The sequence below is a fragment of the Hipposideros armiger genome, unplaced genomic scaffold, assembly GCF_001890085.2.
Source record: "Hipposideros armiger isolate ML-2016 unplaced genomic scaffold, ASM189008v1 scaffold_184, whole genome shotgun sequence".
NCBI classification, from domain to species: Eukaryota; Metazoa; Chordata; class Mammalia; order Chiroptera; family Hipposideridae; genus Hipposideros; species Hipposideros armiger.
The window spans coordinates 908,090-936,013 of record NW_017731534.1 but is presented as its reverse complement, the minus strand read 5'-3'; the positions used below and the strand labels follow the sequence as shown (position 1 = coordinate 936,013).

Here is a 27,924-nt window from a genome sequence, read left to right as displayed (position 1 = left end):
ATGACTATTCTGCAGAATACAGCATACATCTACATTATTTTTACTGTTTTTTTCTAACTTTATTGCACACCTTTAAAACTTTATTATAGAGAAATTTGAACATATACAAAAATGAAACAGTGTACTGTATGTACTCCTTTGTACCCTTGTCCTAGGTCTGTCAGCTCATATTTGACCCTGCTCCATCCACACCACTAGCAACTGTTCTCTTTTCTGAAGTATGGTAAAGAAAATCTAAGACATATTGTTTCATCCATAAATATATTTCAGTGTTTTAAAGATATTTTCTTCTAAAAGATACAGATAAATACATTTAACTTTCTCACATATGGGAGATAAAAATGATAGGTTTTGTTATAGTTTTTAATGCCACTGTTTGCAGTAAGCTACTAGAATTATGATTACAGCCAATTGATTATAAGGAATTGGTAAGTAATTCACTTTAGACTCTACTAATGATAGTCTCAGGGCAAGGGTTTTCCAAACTATGTTCTTTGAACCCTTATTGTGCTTATGAGTTCTTAGTAGGCATACCTCAAAAAAAGGGTTTTAATGTAAAGTAAGTCTGGAAATTTTTTTTTTTTTTAAGATTTTTATTGGGGAATTGGGGGATGGGAACAGCGCTGGGGAACTGAGGGAAGGGGAACAGACAAGTTGCTGTCGTTTTGTTCTTCAGTCTAGTTGTGGAGGACAGTGCTTCACTGGCCCAAGTTGGCACCATCATTGCACTCTTCCCAGGTGAGGCAGATCAGTCGCTGGCTTCTGGACGGCTGCTCACGGCGGCTGCTGGCCACTCACGCTGGCTGCTGGCTACATAGAGTAGCCCATGGCAACCCACTGCAGCAGGGGTTGCAGCCTACACCGTCGCCGGCAACTCATGGCAGCCCAGCTCCAAGTTGAGCTGTTGTTCAGCATCTTAGCTGTAGAGGGCAGTGTCACTGGCCCTTATATGTGGGATCCGAACCGGGGCCCTCTGGCGTCCCAAGCCAGTTCTTAACCAATGTGCCACTCGGCCGGCCCTGGAAAGTTCTTGATATTTGCTTTTGAAGAGCAGAGAGCAGTTTAGCTTAGTAAAATCTTGGATGAGTCCTATAGTAAAGAACCTTGTTTCACTTAGTTTAAACCCAGCATTTCCTATAGTAATTCTGTAGTAATTTGACCACGTACGTTTTTATTCTTATTTTTTTGCCCTTGTAAATACTTTGGAATGTCTCTCTGGAAATTAATCTTTTAGAAAACAATTTGGGAAACATTCCTGTATCTACAGAACCCCAAACAGCTGTCCATGCACCAACTGTAGATTTCTCAGCCCCAGCATGGACTAATTTGAATAAAATCTTCCAAAGAAAGGCAGAAATGTGTATTTTTTAAAATAAGATTTTATGGATGACTGTGATACCCACTTTGGAAACCACCATACTATTCAATTGTGACGATCGTGCCTTATGATGATAGCCTTTATAACAGGACACAGTAGTAACTTATTAGGGAATATGCCTGTGTTTCAAATTGCTACTACATTTTCAGGATATTTGTTGTGCTAATACAGGAAGCATTTAAAAAAATGTTTTCCAATTACTCTGACTCATGATATAAATCCAAAACCTTTATTTCTCTACCGATTCCAACCAGTAAAGCTTTAATATAATTTAGTGTATGTTATATCAAATATCTAAATTGATATGAGAATCAGTTCATTTTAATTAATGAATAATTTACTTTAGGCCTTTTCTTTACTGGTATATACAAGAATGGCCTCCTGAATACTGCTGAGAATAGTAATACTAGTATTGTAACTTCGCTACCGAGAAGGTGTCAGTTACTGTATTTGGACTGACTTTCTCAATACCAATGAGAAAAACATAATTTTATAGGATTTATCTGTGTTGCAATTAATATGAAGGTCTACTAACTATAGTTTGGTATGTCGCATATCAAAACCTCCATGTCTATGCTGTGAGTGAACCCATAACATTTTTTAAAGAATCAAACTTTGAAAGAAGTCAGTTTTCTTCATGTAATTCATGACTGTCTATATATTTGTCTTCAATAAACCCATCATCATCTACCACAAATGAATGTAGTTGTTCAAATATTACTGTAGTTTCTTCGGAGTTCGCATCTGATATCTGTGAAAGAGAACTTGGATATCCGGTAAAATCAGCTTCGTAAGTTTCTGCTTCATGCTCTTCCAGGGGATGGTGATTGTAACTACGCAGAAAAGTATACCATATTGGGCATTTGATAGCAAAAAAGATGACGAGTGAAGTTATTACTACAGTGACTACAACTCCAACGAGAAAAACCCAGCTTTTTCCAAGAGGTTCATGTTCTTAAGTAGAATACCGAGAATAGAGAAAGAGAGGAGATACTTTGTTAAATTGACAAAAAAAAAAAATTACATGTCCTAATAACTCCCCAAATATTGGTATTAGAAATGAATGTACATTATGATTTCTTTAAGCAAAACCTACTAAAACTACAATAAATAAAGATATTTCATAGTGTGGTGAAAGAATACCCTTTTTTCAAAATAACTCCTGTCTTTGCAGGTATTGTTTTTTCATTCACCTAGGAACATTACGGATTTATACCTGCTAAGAACTGTGACTTGACTAGTTAAAACTCAAACTAAGAAAAGTTCAATAATTTGCCTAGTGGCATTTGGCTGGTAACTAGCAGAACTTAGTTTGGAAACCCAGTATTTTGTCAATCTTTTGTTGAGATGAGGAATTGTTCCTTTACATTGTTTCTGAAACTGAAAATGCAGAAAAATGAGAACTATCTTAGTTTAGTTAGTATGTTACCTTCACCAATATTAATATTCAAAACCAGTATATTACCTGAGTTTCTTGTGAAGTTGTTCAAAGAGCTGTTAAATGTCAAATTGCTAATGGACTGAAAATTAATATAAAGATCTTCAATTATAGGTGAAGAAAGTTTTGAGTAGCACTCAGCCTTATAAGGTACTGTTTTGATACTGTAGCACTTCAGGATATCTGGGTAGTTGCACATGGTGATGTTCTCATTTTCTAGTAAATCAGAAAGAATAAATTAAGATTTTCATTGAAAATGAAATTATGGTGAATAAATTATTATGGTTAACATTTCATAATTACTTTTATCTAGAATTTTTGACATATTTATGTCATTGTTAGATATTATAAGAAACTCTAGTATTGCCTGGCAACACGAGGGACAGATGCACATTCCTGTTTATTAAGTTATTTTATGAATATTGTTTAAGTGTAATATCTGTTTATTGTTTAGTTTGTCTTTGTTAGTAAAGATGTTTTGATAAAGATAGTGGTGAAAATCTAGATCTCAGGCAGAGCATGATTTGCAGTTAAGAAAGTAGGCACTGGTTTTCACCTACTCTCTGGCAGGATAACCTAAGAAAAGGAAGTACTTAAAAAGTTAGCCGGGTATTGAAAATACAAACTTAATACATGAAGTGACAGTATCATCAGACATATATAGAACACTTAAATTTCTTTTTTTCATCTTTTTCTGGAGAGGCAAGAGGAAAAGCATCTATGCAACAATTACTTTTCAGTGTTTCTTCCTATTTCCTTTAAACAAAAATGGTTGCCTTTTCTTTAGAAAATGAAATGAGAGGCTTTTCTGGGGTAAAACAGCCAAAAATCCATCACATTTTGGTTTTGATTAACTTAAATTATGATTGCTTACCTAGTGTCACATTTGATGTGTTCAACCAGTTCTGCAAATTCAATAGACCACAAGAGCAGTTCCATGGATTTCCATATAAAGTGATTAATTCCAGATGAAACAGTTGTGGAACATCAAAATAGCTTATTAGATTGCCTTGCAGATTCAGAAGTTTCAGGTTTTTTAGAGGCACAAATGTATCAGGATTCAGTTGTAATATTTTGTTTTGGCAAAGATATAACTGTTCTAGTTTATTTAAGCCGCTAAATGCATCCTGTAGAATTATGTGGATGGAGTTTCTACAGATATTTAAAATTTTTAGATTGAAGAGGTTACCAAAACTATTATTATATAAGATAACGACATTATTCTCAATCAAATAGAGCTCAGTGAGTAACAAATACCTCTGTAGATCACTTGTGTCTCTAATACTCAGAGTAATTTGGTTATAACTGAGATCAAGTATAGTAACATCTTGATTGATATCTGCTGGAATCGAAGAATAATTCTTTTCAGTGAAATTACATTTGACTTCCTAAAAAAGAAAAAAAAATTAGAAATGCATTAATCAGAAAAAGTGTTAACAGAATTAAAATATTTTTATATCCAGGCAATTAGACATTGGAAGGAAATAATTTAGAAAAAAATCTACTATCTAATCTTTTGGTGCTATAGTGTGAAAAAGGAAAAGCAAATGCTTTTCTTTATTGGGATGGAATACTGAAGATTCAGGAAATTCTGATACTTATAATTGAGCAAGGAGATTGTAGCTTGTCATTACAGGTATTTTCCAACTGTTATTACATAATCATTAAAGACTATTGGTATATTCTCATTTATTTGGAAATACATATTGAATAATAATTCAGTTAACTTATTTAATATTTCATTGTGCAAGACTGACATTTATAATGAGGAAAACATTTTAAAATATGTAATTTTTAAAATCCAGTAGTCTTTATTTTTTAATTTTTCTATTAAGGTTGACATACAATATCATATTAGTTTCAGCTCTACAACATAGTGATTAGATATTGCTATAACTTACGAAGTGTTCATCCCAATTAAGGCTAGTGCCAGTCTGACACCTTACATAGTTTTTTTTTTTTTTTTTTTAGCTGAGCCATCCTGCCACCTGTTGGCAGCTCAGCGGCAGCTCAGCTCAGGCCGGGAATTGAACCGGCAACCCTGTTGCTCAGAGCTCACACTCTTGAGCAAGCTCTTAACCAACTGAGCCACTCAGTCAGCCCCTCTTACATAGTTTAAAATATGTAATTTTTAAAAATTAGCCAGAGCTACCAACTCTACACTTATCATTTCTTAATTAAGCTATAATATATAACTCTATTGGCTGAACAGCTCAAAGTTTGGTGTTTTAAAAGAAAATATAGCAGAAATTGAACCATGTATTGAATTTAAAGAGCCAGGCAACATGAAGAAGTACTTTCCTTATGTGGCTATAGATCCAAAGAAATCATTCTTGTTTTGACTGTTTTTGCCATTGAAATGTTGTCGCAATAATAATGTAACTACAATTAATTTTTCTCATAAACGTGTGGTTTTAAAAAGGTCTCCTACATTTTATTTATTATTTTTTATTTTATTTTTTTAAAAGATTTTTATTGGGGAATTGGGGGATGGGAACAGTGCTGGGGAATTGGGGAAGGAGAACAGACAAGTTGCTGTCCTTTTCTTCAGTCTAGTTGTGGAGGACGTTGCTTCACTGGCCCAAGTTGGCACCATCATTGCGCTCTTCCCGGGCGAGGCAGATCAGACGCCGGCTTCGACGGCCATTCACAGTGACTGCTGGCCGCTCACGCTGGCTGCCGGCTACTCACCGGTAGCCCATGGCAACTCACTGCAGCAGTGGCTGCAGCTTACGCCGTTGCTGGCGACTCATGGCAGCCCAGCTCTAGGTTGAGCTGTTGTTCAGCATCTTAGCTGTGGAGGGCAGTGTCACAGGCCCTCATATGTGGGATCGGAACCGGGGCCCTCTGGCGTCCCAAGCCAGCTCTTAACCACCGCGCCACTCGGCCGGCCCAGGTCTCCTACATTTTAAAGTGTGATTTTTATGTCTTGAAACTAATCTCAGATTTTATAGTAAGAATTTACAGATTTCTTCTTTTATCAACTTTTGGAGAACTTAGTTTAAAAAAAATGAAGACTGCTTTTGTCAAATTAGAATCTCGCATAGAGGTCACAGACTTTGAATGTATATAGCTACCTAAAGAGTGAGTTTTGATAGCTTGGGTTTTTGTTTGGGTTTGTTTCTGCTTCCCTTTACTGCATTGGAATATTTAACTAAATGTAAAAAAAAGTGTACATTTGAAAATATTTTCACTATCTTGATTTTTGCAAAAACTTACTGTTTTAGAAGTCTGGCTTTCTTCTGATAATAATAGCATGTAGAGAAGCCAAAACAAGATCAGGATGCATGTGGTTTTCATATCGCAGGCCTGATAGAAAAGAGAGTATTTTCATCTCTGTAGGAGACCAGAACTTTAGAAATTATGGAAGACATTTTGATTTTCTTTTTTCTCCTTTTCAATCAATTTTTTTCTTAAAATACATAAAATGTGAAATAACTACATTTTCCTTCACACTCCGCGCACTCTAATCTTAACAAACTGGAAAGCTCCTGTGAGGAATGGAAGGAAGACAGTATTTTTTAGGGTGTCTCAATAGTTTCTAGATCGAAGAAAGGAACTTCAAAACAACTGAAGTACTTGCATACTTTAACATTTTAATATATGTGCACAAAAGAAAGTCCAGAAGAATGTGTGTGTGTGTGTGTGTGTGTGTGTGTGTGTGTGTGTGTGCGCGTGCGCACTTAAGTGTATTCTTATATTGCTGCTACTTGATTTTTCTATTTTAGTTTCCATTTATGGGTATTATCCATTGACTTATAACTCTGGGAGATGAGTCTTTCGCTCCCTTGCAAACACTCCCTACCTTCAGCTTAACACATCAAATATATACTTCCTGTCTCTTCATTCTTCAAACATAGTTACTTCTAATTTTGGTAAGATGCGTATTCAGAGTTTATACTGCCACGAATATATAAATGCTGTCTGATAGAGCCATGTAACAAGATTACTTTTCTGTTCCTGTTAACATTCTTTTGCCAAATTAATTGTACTCTTTTTTTAAGTGCTTTGTTTTCTTTTTTCATGAATTTATATCCCAATTTTTTCTTAGCATATCACTCAACAGTTTTTGCATGTTAGATATTTAATCTGTTTCATCTGCTTAAAGAACGAACTCTCCCCAGAGCCTGCTGCCATGCTGTAATCTAGCTGAGCAGATCACTAGGCCCTGTACACAGCTGTTGACTTCCACATTCTCTCCACCCCTCATTGTAGAGATTACCTTTTGTCTTTATTGCTGGGTTCCCATTTTCTAGAATGCCCTGTCTTGGATTACTGCCTTTTGTTTTTCCAATGGAGCTTCCTTGAATAGATTCATAAATGACTGTAGGAGGGAGATTTTTTTTTAGACCTTGAAAGATAATTTGGCTAAAAATAGAATTCTAAGTAGGAAATAATTTTCCCTCAAAATGTTGAGGGAAAGCATTATCCCATTGTCCTTGGGTTTCTAATATTATTTTTAAGAACTGTGATGCTATGTTATTCTAATTCTTTATCATTTTATGTAACTTGCTTCTTCTTAACTGTTAAAGCTTTTAAAATCAATATTCTGAAATTACATTATTCTTTGTAAGAGTGTTTTCATTCATGAAACTGGGTACTTGGTGGATGCTTTCATTCTGGAAGCTGTCCCCCAGTTCTAGGAAATTTTCTGACTTCTTTCATCGATGATTTTTTTTTCCTCATTTTTTAAAAATCTCATTTCTCTTTCTACTACTGCTTTAATTTGGTGTTGGATCTACTACAAGGGTTTTCTAATTTTTTATCTTTACTCGCCTATATTTTATTTCTGTGTGTTTTTGCTCTGCTTTCTGAGAGATAGCTTCAACTTTATCTTCAAACTCTTCTATTAAAGGTGTTGTTTTTCCTGTCTTTTTAATTCTAAGAGCTCTTTTTGTTCTCTGAAAATTTAATAGTATCCTGTGGCATGAATGTATTATCTTTTCTTATTGTATTTTGTATCTTTGTTGTTTTCTTTTTCCTTGAATAGCCTCTGTGTCCTCATGGTAAGCTTTTTCAGTTTATTTTGGTGACTGTCCTTTATAATAGACGCAGCGGTTCTCAACCTTCCTAATTCCGCGACCCCTTAATACAGTTCCTCATGTTGTGGTGACCCCCAACCATAAAATTATTTTCGTTGCTACTTTATAACTGTAATGTTGCTACTGTTATGAATTGTAATGTAAATATCTTTTTGTTTTCCGATGGTCTTAGGCGACCACTGTGAAAGGGTCCTTCAACCCCCAAAGGGGTCACGACCCACAGGTTGAGAACCACTGTTAATAAGAGGCTTTCTTTCTATATCTGTTAATAGTCAATAGGGGTTTACATGTAAGAGTGGGAAATGAAAAAGCTGATTGGAAACTGCATTTATGTGGATCTTATTAACTTTAAACCTTACTGTAGGGTGAACTTGCTGGACTGTTTTCTAAATGTCATCATCTTTAGGTCTTTTCTCTTGGGCTAGCTGGATTCCCCAAAATGACTTTTCTAATCTACTGCTTAAACAAATAAGGCAGGGTGGCCAGCATTCTGAGAGCTGAGTGGTGAGAAGGGTAGATTTAGCTCAGTAATTGGTATGTATGTAAACGTGAACTTTTCCAGTTTTCAGCATAATGGTCCTGCACTCACTTGTGCCTGGTGCCCAGATCCCCTTGGTCCTATTCTCCCCTGAGAGGAAAAAAAGCCTCAGTTTTCTTTTTCTGTGGGAAAGGAGCTTTACCTGACTGGGAAGAGACAGGGCCGAAGACTTTCAACTGTGTTTTAGCCCGCTCCTTCTCCACTTCCAGAATGCCTGGCACTGTCCATTTCTGGGCCACTTCGGTATTCTGCAGTATAAATCAAGTGACTTCTCAGCTTTCCACACTGCTGGCTTGGGAAAATTGCTTTCCCAGTCATTTTCCACTTAACTATTAACTTTCTAGTTTCCATGTTCTATTGCTATTGCCCCCTGTTCCATTCTCTTTTATCCGTCTGAGTTTATAGTCCTTACTACCTTTTGTTTTCATTTTAGTCAGGTTTGGGGCAGAGGTCAAAGTTAATAGGTATATTCAACATGCCATCTTTAACTGGAAACTGCCATTTATTTGAGTAAGTTCTTGCTAAATACCGGGGGTGCCTAAAAAATGTACACATTTTAAGAAATGTTATCTATGTACTGTATTACTTTACAGTAGCAATGTGTATTATGACATTCGCTCAAAAAATGGCATTAATCAAATGAATGCTAACGTCATTCATTGTATTACAATTTTAATATAGTTTTTTCCTTTCCTAAAATGTGTATACATTTTTTTGTCACCCTCTGTAGTTACTTTCATTTAGTCATTTTATTCATGACCTTGATGTTTCTTGTTCTTATCTGTTTTCTTAAAGTCAACATTAAAAACTATGCTGCAAGTTTAAAATTATGCTGAAAGGTACGAATATATCCTATTATCATCTTTAGTGATTTTCTAAAATCTGAGTCCTATTTTTCTTTTGAGCCTTCTTACAGCATATGTTGCAATTAGTTACTTATGATTTTGAAGGGAAAGCTTATTCTAGCAGAGCAGGAAGTAGAAAACTACTCAGAATGAGTAAGACTCATTTTAAATTACTAATATCTGTTACCTGTTCGTTAGCAATGAGGTATTTTGTTATTTTGATTCTAGTCTATTCTAGTTAATCTCCTCTTTGTCTTATGCGTATTCCCCTTCTGCTTTCTCCCTTTCTGTAGTTAAATCAAATTTGTTAGAAAAAGCCACTGTTCCTCCTAGATTTCACAACTTGGATGTATATCATAATAGAATCCCTTTTAGAGTCAGAAATGAGTTATTTCAGACCATTCCAGACCATTGCCCACAAAAAGGGGATCCCTAAATCATCTAATAAAATGTTATTTTACCCATGTTTAGTGATCTCTAGGAATAGGAGTGCAGCCTCTTCATTGGCTTGTTTCAGTATTTCTCAGTGGTGTAGTGAATTTCTTACTGATGTCTCTGGTAGGGTTCAGATTTGGGTAAGGTAGTGATGAGTAAGGGAGATGTGCTATTTTTTTCAGAAATAAATAGGATAGGGATCATTAAAGGAAGCAAATAGGCTACCAAGAAAATTAAGTGAAGAGTTAATATGGACTAGAAGCAGCTGAAGAAGGTAATGGAGGTCAGGCCAGACTGTGAGCCTATGTAGAAATGAAGATAGGATCATCTTTATTTTCTTTATCATCTATGTAATACTAATAATTGTTTTCTCCAGTGTGCTAAAAGAAATAAAATTATAAGGATTAGAAATCTTTTTTTTCCTTTCTATTTGATTAATTTTAGAGTTACAAGCAGTTTATACTCAGAGCTTAAAGTAGATTCTGTACAAGAAAGCATTCAACAAAGTAAAGAAAGCATTGTTAGGTCTAAAGCTATGAAATGCATTGATTGAAACCCATGGTCCATGGGGCTTTTCATATATTTGTGTGTCTTTTGAGAGGGGAAAGATTGAGAGAGGGAGTGGGTGTTGATTTTCACGACACTGAATAAAATCCCTAGACAAAAGCATTTGTTAGCATTTTTGGCTAGTTTGAAGGAATTGATTGGCACGAAAACTAGCCAGTAGATTATGCAGAAATTGTCATTGAGTCAATTTACCCTATTTAAAAAGTTACTTTAAAAAGAAGACAATTGTTATCACCTTATTCTCCCTGTAGGATGTTTTTCTCAATTTGAAATTTACTTTGAAATGATATTTGGGTTTAAAGTTAGTTATTAAAAAATAGAGAACAAATGGAATATCAGTTTCTTTTAATTATTTCACAAAATTAAGTGCCGTTTTACATACGTACATTACAGAAAAAAAGCTTTACACAAAAGGAAATGGTAAATATCCAAAGATAAATACTGTTGTCCTTAGTGCAGTTTTTAAGTACAGGTTTCTTAGGAGTTTTTCGTTATTTGCTTTATATGACTATTATATACCACAGAATAAAAAGATGATGTAATTATTTAAGTTTTGTTAAATGTATATATAATTTTGCCATTAAATATTTTAGATATTTATGCCAGAATTCAGTGTATTTGGAGTAAGATGTTAATTCACAATTAACTTCACTCTTGTAATCAACCATTTTATAGATTTTTTTTTTACAGATTTAAAAACTTTCATAATGGAAGTTTTCAAGAAAAAAACCTCTAAGTAAGGAGAATAGTTATCACCCAATTTCAACAATTATCAACTGATGGCCAGTCTTTTTCATCTTACAAATTTGTTTTTAAGTTAAAGTCACTTGCGAATGCTCTGAGATTAACATATTTCAAAATAAAAAGATCTTATAAATTTGGATAGATGAAACCTTTTTTGAAAAAGAAAAATAATTAATTTTTCTTATATTATAACTTTATTTGGGAAGGGTTTTCTTGGCCAATCTCAGGTTAATATTTCTAAAGTAGACTGAAAGCTCTTTCTTCAGTTGTTAAAGGCGAAGATTTTTGTACAGACTTAACAAATTGATTTCTTAAAAAAGTTCAGGAACAACACCAAACCTGTAAATATATAAGATTCTTACCTTTACGTTTTTTCTTTTGTCTCTGAGACTGGTGTGCTAAAGAATCTATTCTGTTTCTTCTACGCCATTAAAAAGAAAAGTATGTCATATGATTGCATTTCACTTCATTTTAACCTTTGTACCCAATGAAGAGGTGATTAAAAAAAAAAGACAACAAAGGCTAGACTTCCTTAGCAAAAGATTGACTAGAAGAATAATTTCTTAAAGTCATCTTTGATTTCTTAAACAAGTAAGGTGGCTTGTGAAACCTTTGTGATTAATTACTCTTAACAAATTTAAATATTAACCAATTTACTTTGTGAGTTAAAGTATATAATTTTGAGAATTCATACTTTTAAAGAAATATAGCTAAAGTGATTTAAGTGTTAGTCCTAGAGGTATTTTTTATTTAGAAAGATTGAAGTCAAAAAGATACCACCAAGTTTGGTATTCCACTGAGTTTCAACTTTGTTGTTGACTCATTTTTATGATACCATCATTGCTGGTTTTACTGCCAAGTTATAGCAGGATCAAAGTGCTCAAAACATTAAAACACTTGACACTTGGCCATTATGTGGCCTTCAGAAAATCAGTTACCTTCCTTTTGCTGTAACTTCCCCTTGTAAAATGCAATATGTACAACATTAGTTGCTATTTAACTGCAGTAGACACAGGCAAAAACATGGTTAAAATTCATTATTGGTATTGAGTAGTCATGTAGTTCAGAATGAGTTCCAAAAAGTTAACTCCTTTGGGACTCAGTATCCTTAATCTATGAAATAAAAAGATTGAAATAGATGAGCTTTTCTGCTTGAAAGTTCTGTGAGCCCGTACACCCATGTAAATTGTAGCAGCAGCAAACACATTTGTTATACTATAGTATTGAGGTTTAAAGTGTAGGCATCACTCCCTGTCCAAATGTGAGACAAAAATAAATATAAATTCCAGGTTGTCTGTGTCATTATGTTCATCATTTATTTGGTTATTATGATATGTTTTTAGGAAAATTTCTGTTTATTTTTATTTATTTTTAAATTTATTGGGGTCATATTGGTTAATAAAATTATATAGGTTTCAAGTATACAGTTCTATAATACATCATCTGTATATTGCATTGTGTGTTCACCCAAAGTGAAATCTCCAACACGTAGAAGAAAACGTAGGTGCTAAAGTTATGGACCTTGGTTTTTGTGAGGATGTTGTGAATTTGACCTCAAAGGCAAGGGAAATAAAAGCAAAAATAAATGAATGGGACTATATCAAACTTAAAAGCTTCTGCACAGCAAAAGAAACCATCAACAAAACAAAAGGCAACCAACAGAATGGGAGAGGATATTTGGCAAATTTCTGAGTTTGGATTATCTTATTCTAATAGAGTATGAGTGCATAAAGAGTGTGGGGTGATCATGTGGGTCTGTTGGGCTTAGTTCGTGATTGGGAAAACTGTAGAAATTAGTATCTATGTGTGAAAGAGATTAAATAGTAGGATAATCATATTTTGAAACTTAAAATAGAAATTTATGATATTGGAACTGAAATTTATCTTCAAGAAAACTTTTTATATGTATATCTTGAAGTATTTACATGATAACTAGCATCTTACCTCTTTATTTTTTTCAGAATTTTTCTGTCTTGATAATTGGCTTTGCATAAATAATAAGTGTCACATCACTGGTATTTCTTGTCGTTATATGATAATTATTGTTTGTAATTAATTTTACTGCTTTATATGATTATACTGTTTTCTTTTTAGGTAAATTTACATTATTTTGCAGTGCTAAAATATAGTTGATAATTTGTGGAATACCTATTTTAATTAAAGCAGTAGATAAAAGATAATTTAAACAAAACATTAACGCAAAGTTTTGAATTTTCTAAATTCCACTATCGGTCTCTCTACTCCCAGTTCTGTCAGAACTGTGTTACTTTATCTGATTTACATAGTAAACCTCCATATAAGATTTCATTTGGTTAAAGAATCCTGTAGCTAAAAAATGTTTGAAAACCCTTATTCTAAAATTTAACTTTCTTGTCTTGAGGGTATGATAACAAACAATGTAAATGCACCCTCATATGTAGAAGGCTTTAATGATTTTCCATGATAATCCATCTGTTTTCATATAAGAAAGCAAAGTAAAATGGAAAGTAAGGAAATAGAAGCATTTAGGGGTTGCGAAGAGAAAGACGCAAAATAAGCCTATGCTGATGGGGCCAAATTTTGTACATGTCCAATAAAATTTTCTGTACATCTAAAAGGACTTTTAGATCATGAACTATGGTTGAATACATTTAAGTACCCTATTTAATTGAGATTAGAACCTGAGTAAAATGAACTGATTTTTTCCCCCTCAATATGATAAATAATATTGCATAATTTTGATTTCAGGAAGGAAAAACAAATTAGAAGTGTAGAAGAAGACATTGAACAGGAAAAACAAGCAGCAGATGACATTATCAAAAATATGCCTCCTGAAAAACAAGTGAAGTACATAGAAATGAAAACCACAAATGAGAAATTGTTGCAGGTAATACTCATCACTACTTTGTACCAGGCACATAGCCATCTTGCTACCAAAAATATGGGCAGCATCGGCATCCACTGAGAGCTTGACTAGACCTGCTGCTGATCAGTCTTCACTTCACAAGGTTCTCCCAACATTCAATTGCGGTGAAGACTCAGCTTTGCAAGCTCGTGTTGTTTCATGCCCAGGTGTCCTTTAACCAGTGACAGAGAATTAGTCCCCACAAACACCAATAATGAAAGTAGTTCTAGTTTGTCAGATAGTCCTTCAATGACAGTTTAATATAACTTATACAGTAGACAGGATTTATAAGATACAATGAAACATTGAAGAAAGAATATTACAGAAATGCCATAATGCTATCAAAATATATTTAATCCTACACAGGATTCAATTCAAGGGTCTTATCCAGGAGTGAGCCATGTAAATTGCCATATAGATCTTGACCCTGAAAGAAATTAGGTACATGTTAAGTGTTCTTACTACAATAAAATAAAATTTAAAAATTAATAATTTTAAAAAAGGAATTAAGCCAAAAATATGAAAACATGGTTAACAACAAAATTGAAAATAACTTTAATGACATCACTAATTTGAAGGGCTCTGATATTCAATATGATGATTAAAGTGATATGATGATTCACTGTGAAAGGTCTGGCTTATAAAGCTTTTTTTTTTTTTAATTGGGAAGCAGTGTGTTTTTCCAGGACCCATCAGCTCCAAGTCAGGTAGTTGTCTCAGTCTAGTTGTGGAGGGTGCAGCTCAGTGGCCCATGTGAGGATTGAACAGGCAATCTTGGTGTTATGAGCACTGCACTCTAACCAACTGAGCTAACTGGCCACCCCTTATAAAGTATTTTTAAAGGTGGATCATGGAAAAGGTTTTAGGGATAATGAAAGAAATTGGCAAAAATAGAAATAATGACAGTTAATAAATTCTAGTAAAATCACAAGATACTCATTGAAGATATTTACAAAATTTACTTTATTATATCCACATTTGAAATGTTGATAGAGAAACAAACTTATTCTTAATGTAACTTGCATGGGTATTTGCTTTTTTTCTCTTCTTTTAGGAGTTAGATACACTGCAGCAGCAACTAGATTTACTGAACATAAAAAAAGAGAGTCTGGAAGCCGTAAGTATAAAATCAAATAAGGATTCCTATATTACTCAGCTACAAAAGATAATTCAGCTAAATATATTTATGGAACTCATTTAAGTACATATTTATTTAGCAGTTTACTTACAGGAGTATAATATATATTTTTTCCTATTCAGGACCATAAATATCCTAGTTCGGTAAGAAATTAAGATTCAATTATTGAGGGACCTGCTGTGTACAAAACAAATCATTCAGTATGCTTGGGCACACAGAACCTAGTGGCAATTTAAACACATGAACAAGAGACTAAAAAAAATGAAGAGAAAGAGAGATCAGTTCATCACTAAAGATGTAAAAGCTTGTGTTTTTTTTCTTATTTGTTTATTTAAAGCAACTTTAATTCACAAACAGACCATCTTTATGGTAAAACAAAAATTTAAGATGAAAGTAAAAATTCCTGTTTTTTTCCCTTTTTCCAGACAGAACTACTCTTAGTTTTATTGAGTTCTTACTAGCTGCTTTTTTGATTTCTTGACATAGATCACCAGCATTGTCATTTAATCTTCATTAACAGTCCTATAATCTGAACTTGGTTTTACTGTTGTGGAAAAACCTCAAGTGGCATTGGATATGCTGTCTGCAGCTTTTTTTCTCATCTAACGTTCTCTCTTGAATGTCTATTCACATCAGTTCTTAAAGAGCTCCCTCATTATTTTTAAATCACTGCATTGTATTACACTGTATGACTATAACACAGACTTATGTGTTATAAGTCTGTGGGTAGATTGTTTATAGTTTTTTGGTATAAATAATGCTGCATTGAAGATGTATATTTTATGCTAAGTTATAGCAGTATATCAAGATAAATTTCTTGTAGTGGGTCAATAATTATACACTTTTAAATGTTGTGAGATTACCAAATTGCCTTCCAAAAAGATTGTTCCATTTTCTACTCCTATCCCCAACATATAAGAGTGCCTGTTTTTACCTGCACTCATTGATTGACAGCAAGCATTATCCACCTTTTCTATTTTCACTAGTTGAATGGGTAAAAATTACTATCTTGTTTTAATTTCCATTTATTTATGCATGAAGTTGAGTATCTCTTTATATATACTTTTGACCAATGTATTTCTGTTTCTGTGAACTACCTTTTCATGTCCTTTCCACTTTAATATACTGTCTGTACCTCAAACTTCCCTGCCTTTCCTGATATTCTATGGATTCAGGCAGATATGATGATAATAAGATTAGTAACATTGTAGATTGACAAGATTGCTGTTACCTAGCTTGCAATAGAAGTAAACATGAGTATTTTGTAATCATTCTTTGGAAATTTGCTATAAAAAATAGTTTGCTTAAAAATATTTGCTCTTTTTTTTTTTTTTTAGCTGAGTCATCCTGCCACCCGTTGGCAGTTCAGTGGCAGTTCAGAGGCAGCTCAGCTGGGGCCCGGCATCGAACTGCTGTTGCTCAGAGCTCGCACTCTTGAGCGAGCTCTTAACCAACTGAGCCACTCTGCTGGCCCTATTTGCATTTTTTTTATATCAGATGGTCCATATATGGGTACACAAAATTTTTATTTTCTTAGATCTCTCTGGTAATAGAAAGATGCTTCAAGGAATAGGACAATATGTAGTATTAACACAGCCAGCTTGCACAATTCCTCAATATTTCTTTAGGGCGTGTGGAAGAGAGTCAATTTCTCTTGGCACATTTGGTTTCCACAGGACAAGGTGTAAGCTATAATCTTAGATTTAGTGCTTGTACTGATGCCACTCTTCTTTGACATCAGTACCTGTATGCCTGAAATCACAGGAATTAAAAAAAAAATTTACAGGATTCTCAAACCAAGAAAATGTTAAGTCACTAATTCTATTTAACTTTTTCCAGATTCCTTGTATTTTTTTGACTTGTTCTTCTAGAAAACATTATGTCAAATATCAATCAGCTAGTATTTATTGAATATCTATATTTGCTAACTACTGTGCTAAGTATTACTCAGTTCACAGGAGTTTGAAAAATCAGATAAAGAAGCAACATGAGCTTGAGTCTTCAGGAACAGTTTTATCATATGCAATTTGAACAAATCTGTAGGATGGTTAGGCAAAAGGAAGGGGAAGATATTATGAAAAGGGATACCTCAAAATAGCTGCATTTCTTCTATCTAGACTTTATGTCCATGCCTTTTCACCTGCAGCTAATCTGTTACTCAAGCGGTATATATAATCCTTTTCCTATGGACTTTTAAACATTTCCTCTTGTTCACTTTTTTTTTTTTTAAAGATTTCTTCTCTGTTGCTTTCCAATAAAAAAGGTGGTCTTCCCTCTTAAAAATCTGATCTTGTTTATGGTTCCATTGTTAACTTTTATTTTTGTTAACTTAGAAAAATTCTGTAAAACAGATATGGTAGTGCTATCTTATAGAGTTGTTTTGAGTATTAGCGATAGTGTGTAAAGAACAATGGAGTACAGTTCCTGGCACAGAGAGAACAAATGTTCAATAAACAGCTTCAGATGTCATTTTCTTCGTCATCCTTACCATGACCACTACCACCATTGACAACAACACCACCTCTAGCTATTTTGGTCATCTAATAAAATTATTACATCCCTTATTTTCTCTTTGTGAACAGCAGAACAGTAGTGAATACACAGCAACTATTCTACTTGTGTCTGTTAGTTTCCTAGTGCTGCTGGGTGGTTTAAAACAGCAGAAATTTTCTCACAGTTCTGGAGGCTAGAAGTCTAAAATCAAGGTGTTAGCAGAGCCATGCTCCCTCTGAGACTCTGGGCACAATCCTTGCCTGCTAGCTTCTGGTGGTGGCTGTCAGTCCTTGGTGTTCATGCCTTGACTTATAGCTGCGTCCCTCCAAACTCGGCCTGTGTCATCACATGGAATTTACCTTATGTGTCTCTGCCTATATCTTCTTCCTATAAAGACACTAATAATACTGGATGAAGGTCCTGCCAAATGACCCCATCTTAACTTGACTAAATCTGCAAAAATCCCATTTCCAAACTAGATCACATTCACAAATACTGGAGATTAGGACTTCAGTATATCTTTTTGGGTAATACAATTCAACTGATAACATTGTGGGGAAGTATTTTATATTATATATATATATATATGATATATATGACCTTTTCAGGGAAAAATATTTTCCCTCTAGAGATCAGTTCTTTGGTCTTTGAATTGGATATTGTGGTTTAAGTTGTACATACATTTTGACCCTTTATTATCTTCCGATTGGTAGGGATGTCCTTATCTTTTTTCAGGTGTTATATTTAGAAAATAAAATAAGGCTACCATCTTCTTGTGACTCTTAGGCTGAAAATAGCTTATGAAGGTATACGGGAATTTATTTTTATTCTTCCGGTTTAGAAATGTGCTTTGTGGCATTATTGAATACTGTAGATATTTGACATCTCTATTTAAAGATGCTGGTGGTTTAAATTGGTTCTTATTCTTATGAATATTTTTTTGAAAATATATATTTTAAAATATTCTTATTTGAAAATAATTTTTGATAAAATAATAAAATTTTGTTGTTGTTTCCTTCAGGAAATAGCACCCTCCCAGGTAAAGCAGGAGGCTGTATTGCTGTATGAAAAGCTTTATGAGTTGGAGTCCCATCGGGATCAAATGACTGCAGAAGATAAAAGTATGGGCTCTCCAATGGAAGAGAGAGAGCGATTGCTTAAACAGGTAGCAAAAACAAACACAAACATACTTATTTTAATTTGTCAGGATTTGGTACAAGTGTTGATTTATTGTATTTAAGGCATATGAATAGAGCAGAAAGCCAGTAAGTTTATTGTCTTAAAAACAGTGAAAAGTGGGCTGGCCGAGTGGCGCATTGGTTAGGAGTTGGCTTGGGACACCAGCTCTGAGCAGCAAGGCCCCATTTCGGATCGCACATGAGGGCCAGTGATGCTGTGCCCTCTACAACTAAAATGGTGAATAACAGGTCGACCTGGAGCTGGGCTGCCGTGAGTCACTGGCGACAGCATAGGTTGCAGTGAAGCTTCAGGGCTGCCATAACTGCCATGAATGGCTGGCAGCTGGCATGAGCAGCCGGCAGCCCGAGTGAGCGGCCGTCCAGTGGCTGGCGACCGATCTGCCTCACCCGGGAAGAGCGCAATGATGATACCAACATGGGCCAGTGAAGCGACGTCCTCCACAACTAGACTGAAGAACAAAAGGACAACAGCTTGTCTGTTCCCCTTCCCCAATTCCTCAACGCTGTTCCCCTCCCCCAATTTCCCAATAAAAAAATCTTTAAAAAACAAAACAAAACAGTGAAAAGTGAGCTTCACCTAAATTAATATGAACTACTTGATCAAGAAAATCTTGGTAAAAGCCATTTCTCATGCAAAGCTTTTTTTACTTAAATCCTAATTTTACATGGTCTTCGTGCATATTTTGGCCATTTTTTCATGTTTTAGAGTCTTATAAAGAAAACTTGAAACTCCTCTTTATTGGTCAGTATATAATTAAATAATCTTATTAAAGATCTGTTCCATTATTTGTTTGGGGCTTTGTATTTAGAAAATGAAGTGCCCCAAGACTAATGATTTTTTTGTGGTTGTTATTTTCAGTGCTTTCATGAAGTGAATTAAATTAAAATGTCCTATGAAATCACAATATGTCACAAGGTCACGTCGTATGTATTCATTCAGTAGCTTTCTTGCAACCCCAAGGCTGGCTTTAATTTAGTACTAAGTTATAATTAGCCTATTATTTATCCTGAGACCTGATTACTATAGGGCCCTTAGGAGAACTGCATATAGGTATATTTGGGAACAGCTTTAGCCAGGAGCATACAAATTAGATTCCTTTGTGGTCTTAGGTTGAACCCAGTGTGTTTAGAAGAACATTAGGGATCAAGTCATGAGTTATTTAAGTATTAGGATCATTCCAGAAAGGTATTAAAATCTAGAATCTCTGAAGTTCCTTGGAAATAGATCATTGGAGGCAGGGGAGGACTGATCTTAGGATAGGATTGCCAGATACATACAGAATGACTACGTAGTTAAATTTAAGATAAACAAAGAATTATCTTTTAGAATAAGTGTATGAAATAAGGGTAAGTCTATTTCAAATATTCCATGTTCTATACATACCTTAAAAGTTATTTATTGTTTATCTGAAATTCAGATGCAACAGGATTGCTAAATCTGTCAGCTCTACCTTGTGTGTTGGGGGTAGGGGCACAGGGTAGAGACCATCTCAGAAATCCTAGATGTTTTGTTTTTTTTTTTTAATTGGGGAATTGGGGGATGGGAACAGCACTGGGGAATTGGGGGTAGGGGAACAGACAAGTTGCTGTCCTTTTGTTCTTCAGTCTAGTTGTGGAGGACGTTGCTTCACTGGCCCAAGTTGGCACCATCATTGTACTCTTCCCTGGCGAGGCAGATCAGTCGCCAGCTTCTGGACAGCTGCTCACGGTGGCTGCTGGCCGCTCACGCTGGCTGATGGCTACACACGGTAGCCCATGGCAACCCACTGCAGCAGGGGCTGCAGCCTATGCCGTTGCCGGCGACTCACGGCAGCCCAGCTCCAGGTTGAGCTGTTGTTCAGCATCTTAGCTGTAGAGGGCAGTGTCACTGGACCTCTTATGTGGGATCTGAACCGGGGCCCTCTGGCATCCCAAGCCAGCTCTTAACCAATGCACCACTTGGCCAGCCCCGAAATCCTAGATGTTTATGTAAACTGATTTCAGGCCTTAAGATGTGTTAACCTCATTGTGCCAGGTGGATTGGTATGGAAATATCAGTTACCATCCTTCCTTTGAGGAAGAAAGAAAAATTTGTGAATAGTTTCTTAATTATGTTTCTTTTAACTTAAAGGTTGGATTTCAAGGAGTTTCAAGACAGAGAAGAGATTTGACATTTTTATACAACATATCTTCAAGGAATTTCTCTTTAAGATAGCCTAACAATGAGTAATTCTTCAATACTATTTCTTTTTATGCCTTTATAGGTTAAAGAAGATAATCAGGAAATAGCCAGCATGGAACGACAGTAAGTACATTTATATTAGGACATTTCACATTCATTTCTCATTCTAAATATGCAAGAGGTGCATATTTTTCAGTGGTTCACATTGATAATATGCGTGCCGCATTCGATCTTATTTTCAACTACATACCATACAATTCACATATTGAAAGTGTACAATTCAGAGGTTTATAGTGTATTCACAGAGTTGTGCAACCATCACCTCAGTAAATTTTAGGACAGTTCAGTCACACACACACACACACACACACACACACACACACCCTTAGACCCCTCACCTTTTAACCATCACCCCTTTCATCCCCTGTCCCAGCCCTAGATAACCACTTTTGTTTTATGTCTCTGTAGGTTGGTCTATCCTGGACATTTCATGCCAAAGGGATCATATAACATGTGGTCATATGTGGCTAGAGTCTTTCACTTAGCATAATGTTTTCAAAGTTCATGTGTGTTGAAGCATGTATCAGTATTTCATTTCTTTTCATTGCTAACTAATATTCCATTATGTGGATATATCATATTTATCTGTTTATTCATTGATGGACATTTAGATTGTTTCCATTTTTTGGCTATGATGGGTCATACTGGCATGAAATTCATGTATAAGTTTTTGTGTGGAAATATGTTGTCACTTCTCTTGGATATATATATATATATTGATGGCTTATATAGTATCTCTATATTTAACTTTTTGAGGAATTGCCAGACAATTTTTCAAAGCAGCTGCACTATTTTATATTTCTACCTGCAGCTTATAAGAGTTGTTTCTCCATGTTTTCACCAACACTTGTTACTATATCTTTTTTCATTATAGTGGGTCATCCGAGTGGGTGTGAAGTGATATCTCATGGTTTTGATTTTCATTTCCATGATGACAAATGATATTGAGTAGCTTCTCTTATTTTTATTGACCATATGTAATCTTTGGAGAAATGTCTGTTCAGATGCTTTGTCCATTTTTTGATTGGGTTGTTTATCTTTTTATTATTGAATTATAAGAGTTCTTCATGTATTCTGGATATGAGTTTCTTAACAGATAAATGATTTGCAATCTGTGGGTCATCTTTTCACTGTCTTAATGGTGTCCTTTGAAGCACAAAAGTTTTAAATTTTGATGATGTCATTTTATCTATTTATTCTTTTGTTGCTTTTGCTTTTGGTATTAATATCTAAAAAACCAGTGCCTAATCCAGAGTCACAGAGATTTATGCCTATGTTTTATTCTAAGAATTTTAGTTTAGCTATTACATTTAGATCTATGATCCATTTTGAGTTAACTTTTGTATATGGTATAAGGTAGGAGTCCAGTTATATTATTTTACTTGTGTATATCAAGTTGTCCCAACACCGTTTGTTGAAATATTCTTTCAACAAATATTATTTAATATTCTTTTTCCATTGAGTTGTCTTGCACCTTGGTCAAAAATCAATTGTATGTAGATACAGGGCCTTTTTTCTGGACTCACAATTTTGTTCCATTGCTGTATGTATCTATCCTTATTCCAGTGACACACTGTCTTGATTACTGTATCTTTGTAATAAGTACAACTGCTTCTTCCTAGAATGTTAACCCATATAATCTTCTATCAGTGGTAAATTTTCTAATTTTTTTTTTTTTAAGATTTTTTATTGCGGAATTGGGAGATGGGAACAGCGCTGGTGAATTGGGGGGAGGGGAACACACAAGTTGCTGTCCTTTTGTTCTTCAGTCTAGTTGTGGAGGACGTTGCTTCACTGGCCCAAACTGGCACCATCATTGCGCTCTTCCTGGGTGAGGCAGATCAGTCACCAGCTTCTGGACGGCCACTCACGGGGGCTGCTGGCCGCTCATACTAGCTGCTGGCTACACACAGTAGCCCATGGCAACCCACTGCCACAGGGGCTGCAGCCTACGCCGTTGCCGGTGACTCAGCAGCCCAGCTCCAGGTTGAGCTATTGTTCAGCATCTTAGATGTAGAGGGCAGTGTCACTGGCCCTCATATGTGGGATCCGAACTAGGGACCCTTTGGCGTCCCAGGCCAGCTGTTAACCAACATGCCACTCAGCCGGCCCAGAATTTTCTAATTTTTGATACTGATTTACCAACTTAGTTCAGTTTATACAAACCTACAGAAAGAAAGACTTTTCTAAAATTTTCTAAAGATTTCTCACTTTTTTAATGTTGTAAGTCAAGCTCAAAAGAAAACTGGGAAAGTCTGCTCTTGAAGTCAGTCAACCTAACATTCTCAGAATATGCATGCTCTCGAAATGTTAATTATGAAAAAAGATCTAGAAAATAGTTTTCTCTCTAAATTTTTTGTAGTATCCTCAGAATAGGGCATGTTATTTCTAGATATTGTTTATGTAGCTTAGAAAAGACAAGATTTCTTAACATCATCATTAAATGCTTTCACTGAATACCTATTTTATCTATCATAAATTTGTTAAATATTTTCAACAGGTTGACAGATATAAAAGAAAAAATAAATCAATTTAATGAAGAAATTAGGCAACTTGACATGGATTTAGAAGAACACCAAGGTAATTTTTCTGGTATTTTTATCATGTATATTAACAGTTACATAATATTGATACAGTATTAATTTTGTCCTCAGGGACTATTTACCTGGGATTTACTATTTAATTCTTTATGCTATCACTAACTTGACTAAAATACTGAAGTGTTATAATACTAAATGTTACAATTAATACTAAATTATTTAAGCTGACTAAAAACTTGAAATAACTTAAAATGATTATATAATAAGAATGTATTTGGCAAAGCAATTTTTTTAAAAAAAATTTTTATTGGGGAATTGGGGTGATGGGAACAGTGCTGGCGAATTAGGGGACGGGGAGTAGACAAGTTGCTGTCGTTTTGTTCTTCAGTCTAGTTGTGGAGGACGTTGCTTCACTGGCCCAAGCTGGCACCATCATTGCACTCTTCCCGGGAGAGGCAGATCAGTCGCCGGCCACTGCACGGCCACTCACGGGGGCTCACGGCACCTCTCGCTGGCTGCCAGCCACTCACGGTAGCTTACAGCAGTCCACTGCAGCTGGCGACTCATGGCAGCCCAGCTCCAGGTCGAGCTGTTGTTCTTAGCTGTAAAGGGCGCAGCATCACTGGCCCATGTGGGATCTGAACCAGTGGCCCTGCTGCTCAGAGCTCACACTCCCAAGCCAACTCTTAACCAACAAGCCACTCTGCCAGCCCTAAGTAAATGTTTTTTGGTCCACTTAACTCCAATCAAGCCCTTACTTACTTTCACTATTTTACATTAAATTCTAGAGAGAACAGTGTTATTATTTTAAGATATGACAAAGCCATTCATGGGGAAGAAGTACAAAATAAGTGATCAGTCTTCTATGCAAAATTCCTGAGCCTTTTAAAGTTGGGTTGGTTCTCAGCTTTACCCAATAATGCTGGCTTAGGTTCAGGTTTTGTACCACTTGTGCATCTGCTTCCAGCTTCAAAAACATTATTACTTTTGTTTCCTTTGCTATATTCCACTTTGCTGGGAGTTTCACCTTTAAAAGTTCTTCTTACTAGAGTTTTAGTGGAGTTTGAGTGGGTAGCATGGGTGATTGGAATTGGAATTAGATTAGATGTGTATGTGTAACCTGAGATCTTTGTCAAGAAGTTACCAGTTATAAACTTCACTCACCCAGAATTTCTAAAGAGTTTTAATCACCTTAAATGTACTTCATTTTGTGTGTGTGTGTGTTTTACCTCAAGTGACTATTCTTATGTGCTCTCATTAACCATGCGATTAGCCTCAGCATGTAGGTTACCCTTTCCTGCTTTTTAAAAATTTTAATTTATTAACTTTTGAAGACTCCGAATAATTCACTTTTTAAATTGTGTGGTTTTTATAATCAATCTGGCATGTACTTAATGTAAAAAATTAAGCAGTACAAAAATGTGTAATGTAAAAAGTCCTTTTCTTTCTTCTCACACTCATCCCGGTCTTCAGAGGTAATCATTGTTTACAGTTTGCTGTTTAGCCTTTTATCTATACATCTGCAAGCATTTATGTTTGAAATATATATATAATAGTTTCTCTTAGTTTGAGTCTCTTCATTTAATTGTATATAATGTATGTTATTCCATATGAGGATGTATACTTTATTTTAAAATATATAGCATAGTGGTCAAGGCCTTAAAGCCAGACTAAGAATGGTGCCTGGCACATATTAAGCACTTTCAACAGTTATTAGCTGCCATCATTGTTGTTATTGTTGTTAAGTAGTATTTGCTGTGTCCACATTGACATTTAGGTTGTTTCTGATTTTTCACTACCAAGAACAGTGCTGTAGTAAATAATCTTGTTACCTATATGTTTGTTAACTTGTATGTTTCTAATGATTAAATAAGATGTACAAATTTCCAGTTATAAAAATAGTTACAGGGGGCCGGCAGAGTGGCTCAGTTGGTAAAGAGCTAGCTTAAGAGTTTGAGCTCTGAGCAACAGTGTTTCGATTCCCAGCCCTAGCTGAGCAGCCGCTGAGCTGCCAACAGGTGGCAGGATGGCTCAGCTTAAAAAAAAAAAAAAAAGTTACAGGGATGTAAAGTACAGCATAGGGAATATAGTAAAAAATATTGTAATAACTGTGGTTTCCGATGCGTACTAGATTTATCGGGTGATCACTTCTTAAATTATATAAATGTTTAATACCTAGGTTGTACTCCTGAAACTAATATATTGTATGTCAACTGTAATTGAAAAATATTTTTTTAATATCTAGAAGTGAAATTTTGAATAGAATGTTACTTATGTTCACAATTTTTATTGCTTTTGCAAATTATTTTTAGAAAAGGTTTTACTGACAATATGGAACTGTTTCCTTACCAGTGCTTGTTATTATCAGTTTTAGTTTTTGTCAGCCAAGATAATATATACTTTTCTGACAATTCTCTTGTGAATTGCCTGAATTTGTAGTACTATCGTGATCCACAAGGTGGGGCTAATTTTCTGGCTGTGTACATACAGACTAGGTTTGATGAATGCAGTTAACAAAATATACTCGTGGACCTCCCCAAGAAGGTTTTTTGAGTGTTCTTACTTACTACAAATTATTCCTTCAGTTTTAGGGTACAGTATCTTCCTAAAGATTGATTAAATTGTAGAACCGAATATCATGTGATTATTAATACAACATATCACAGATATCTAAATATCTAACTGCTACAGTGTGATAAATATGTATCATAATAGAAGTGTACATAACATAATATAGGATAATTGTGTTACTGACCTTAAATTCATTGCAGTTTTCTCCATAATTTATATGTGTCTATCAAAATAGTAAAAATATAAAACATATGGTTTTGTTTAGAGCACAGGTTCTGTGACCAGAACGTCTGAATTCGAATCCAGGCTGTGCTGTTTACTGGCTGATCTTGGAATAGCTACTTGACTTTTCTGTACGCTAGTTTCCTCATCGTTACAATGGAGATAATAACAGTACCTATTTACCGCTAAGGGCTACTGTGGAATTAGATGAATGGAGAGAGAGAGAGAGAGAGAGAGAGAGAGAGAGAGAGAGAGAGAGAGAGAGAGAGAGAGAGAGAGAGAGAGAGAGAGAGAGAGAGAGAGAGAGAGGCACTCAGAATAGCATGCATTTAAAAAAGTGTACGTAAATGTTAGCAGTTGTTATTATTAATGCTATTAATTTATAAACTGAAACTTGAATAACTTTCCAGCAGTTTTCCCAAGTAGTACTTTGGAAAGTATTTTCCTATTAGCATTCCCTCCAGGATATACAAAATAATCTACTTAATTTCAATGTGGTTTATCTTCTGGCATCTGAGATTTCAAATGGCATATATGCATTGCTATTCCATAGTTTCTCAATATGCATTCAATGAAAAAGAATGAATCATTGCTTATTGTTCAATTTGGAGATCGGTTAAGCTGCACTTTATATCTTTTGTTAGAATGATGGTATTATCTCCAGACCAGGTGTATCAGCACCATCTGAAACTTAGAAATAAAAATTCTTGGGCTCCACCCCAGACCTACTAAATGTTGAAATCCTGGGAATAGGACTCAGCAATTTGTGTCTCAGCAAGCCCTCCCGATGGTGCTAAAGCATGCCAAAGCTCGATAGCCACTGCTTTAGGAAGGAATTAACACTGTATGTTGTGCTTAGTGCATGCCAGGGACTACTCATTATACCATCTGATAGTATTGACATTGCTCTGTTGAAACAAACTTCTGCATAGCCCTTTTTCTTTTCTTTAGGAGTTATGAGGCTTTTAGCAATATTTTAACTTTTACATATTTAGAGAATTATTATATATTTTTAAAGTGCCTCCATTGTGTATAGAAATAGAATGATCAGATCTTGTCTGCATAGCTGTAAAGAAACTTTCCTGATGAAACTTAAAACATTTTGCAGAGAATGTACGATTGGTAAGTTGGGTTAAACCTAAAGACAAATGTTAGTTTAAAACATTATATTTATATGTACTCATTTTAACATATCAGTGTAGTAGTAGTTGATAAACTATTGCTTTTGTAATGATATGTGAAAAGTAGGTGGGAGAAAGAGACTCAATGTAAAACAGTGGTATTTAATAGGACCCCAAAATTAATGACAATTGAAGTAGGAGTGGAAGAGAAGAAAGTGCTCTGACCTACTAAAATATGAGAAAGTGTTACAGGGGGTTAGATAACAGCTCAGTATGAATTAATGTGATACAGCCTCCAGAACAGCTGAAATCCTAGCTTGCATTAACAAAAAGATGAATATATAGACTATGGAAGTGATAGTCTGTCTTCTTGGAATCGTAAGTTTCTTGGTATCACTTTAAAAGGGATAAAGAAGGGGCCGGCCGAGTGCCACGATGGTTAAAAGCTGGCTTGGGACGCCAGAGGGCCCCGGTTTGGATCCCACATATGAGGGCCAGTGACTCTGCCCTCCACAGCTAAGATGCTGAACAACAGCTCAACCTGGAGC

The 27,924-nt window shown here is 35.1% G+C and overlaps 2 protein-coding genes across 6 annotated transcripts in view; one reads left to right on the top strand and one right to left on the bottom strand.

Annotated features, from left to right (window-relative positions):
* Positions 1-27,924, top strand: part of IFT74 (intraflagellar transport 74) — a 73,291-nt gene that overhangs the window by 22,312 nt on the left and 23,055 nt on the right. For all 4 annotated transcript variants that reach the window (XM_019652673.1, XM_019652674.1, XM_019652675.1 and 1 more), the window contains exons 9-13: positions 13,715-13,853; positions 14,926-14,988; positions 18,524-18,667; positions 20,945-20,985; positions 23,423-23,502. In XM_019652673.1, the coding sequence (XP_019508218.1) occupies positions 13,715-13,853; positions 14,926-14,988; positions 18,524-18,667; positions 20,945-20,985; positions 23,423-23,502 (467 nt within the window). The remainder of the gene's footprint in view (positions 1-13,714; positions 13,854-14,925; positions 14,989-18,523; positions 18,668-20,944; positions 20,986-23,422; positions 23,503-27,924) is intronic.
* On the bottom strand, positions 1,160-11,472 carry LRRC19 (leucine rich repeat containing 19). Of its 2 annotated transcripts, XM_019652678.1 has the most exons (6): positions 11,350-11,472; positions 8,539-8,644; positions 6,036-6,125; positions 3,691-4,204; positions 2,844-3,032; positions 1,160-2,332 (listed from the first exon to the last, which is right to left on the bottom strand). In XM_019652678.1, the coding sequence occupies exons 3-6, from the start codon at positions 6,114-6,116 to the stop codon at positions 2,004-2,006; spliced, it is 1,113 nt and encodes a 370-aa protein (XP_019508223.1). In that variant the 5' UTR covers positions 6,117-6,125; positions 8,539-8,644; positions 11,350-11,472; the 3' UTR covers positions 1,160-2,003. The 2 variants fall into 2 exon arrangements, with proteins under 2 accessions (XP_019508223.1, XP_019508222.1); XM_019652677.1 differs by lacking the exon at positions 8,539-8,644.

Coding starts and splice junctions, on each gene's coding strand:
- LRRC19 (XM_019652678.1), bottom strand. CDS start 6,116: ATGAAAACCACATGCATCCTGATCTTGTTTTGGCTTCTCTACATGCTA. Junction 3,033..3,690: donor CACATCAAATGTGACACTAG/GTAAGCAATCAT, acceptor CTGATTTACTAG/AAAATGAGAACATCACCATG. Junction 2,333..2,843: donor CAACTTCACAAGAAACTCAG/GTAATATACTGG, acceptor ATTCTACTTAAG/AACATGAACCTCTTGGAAAA.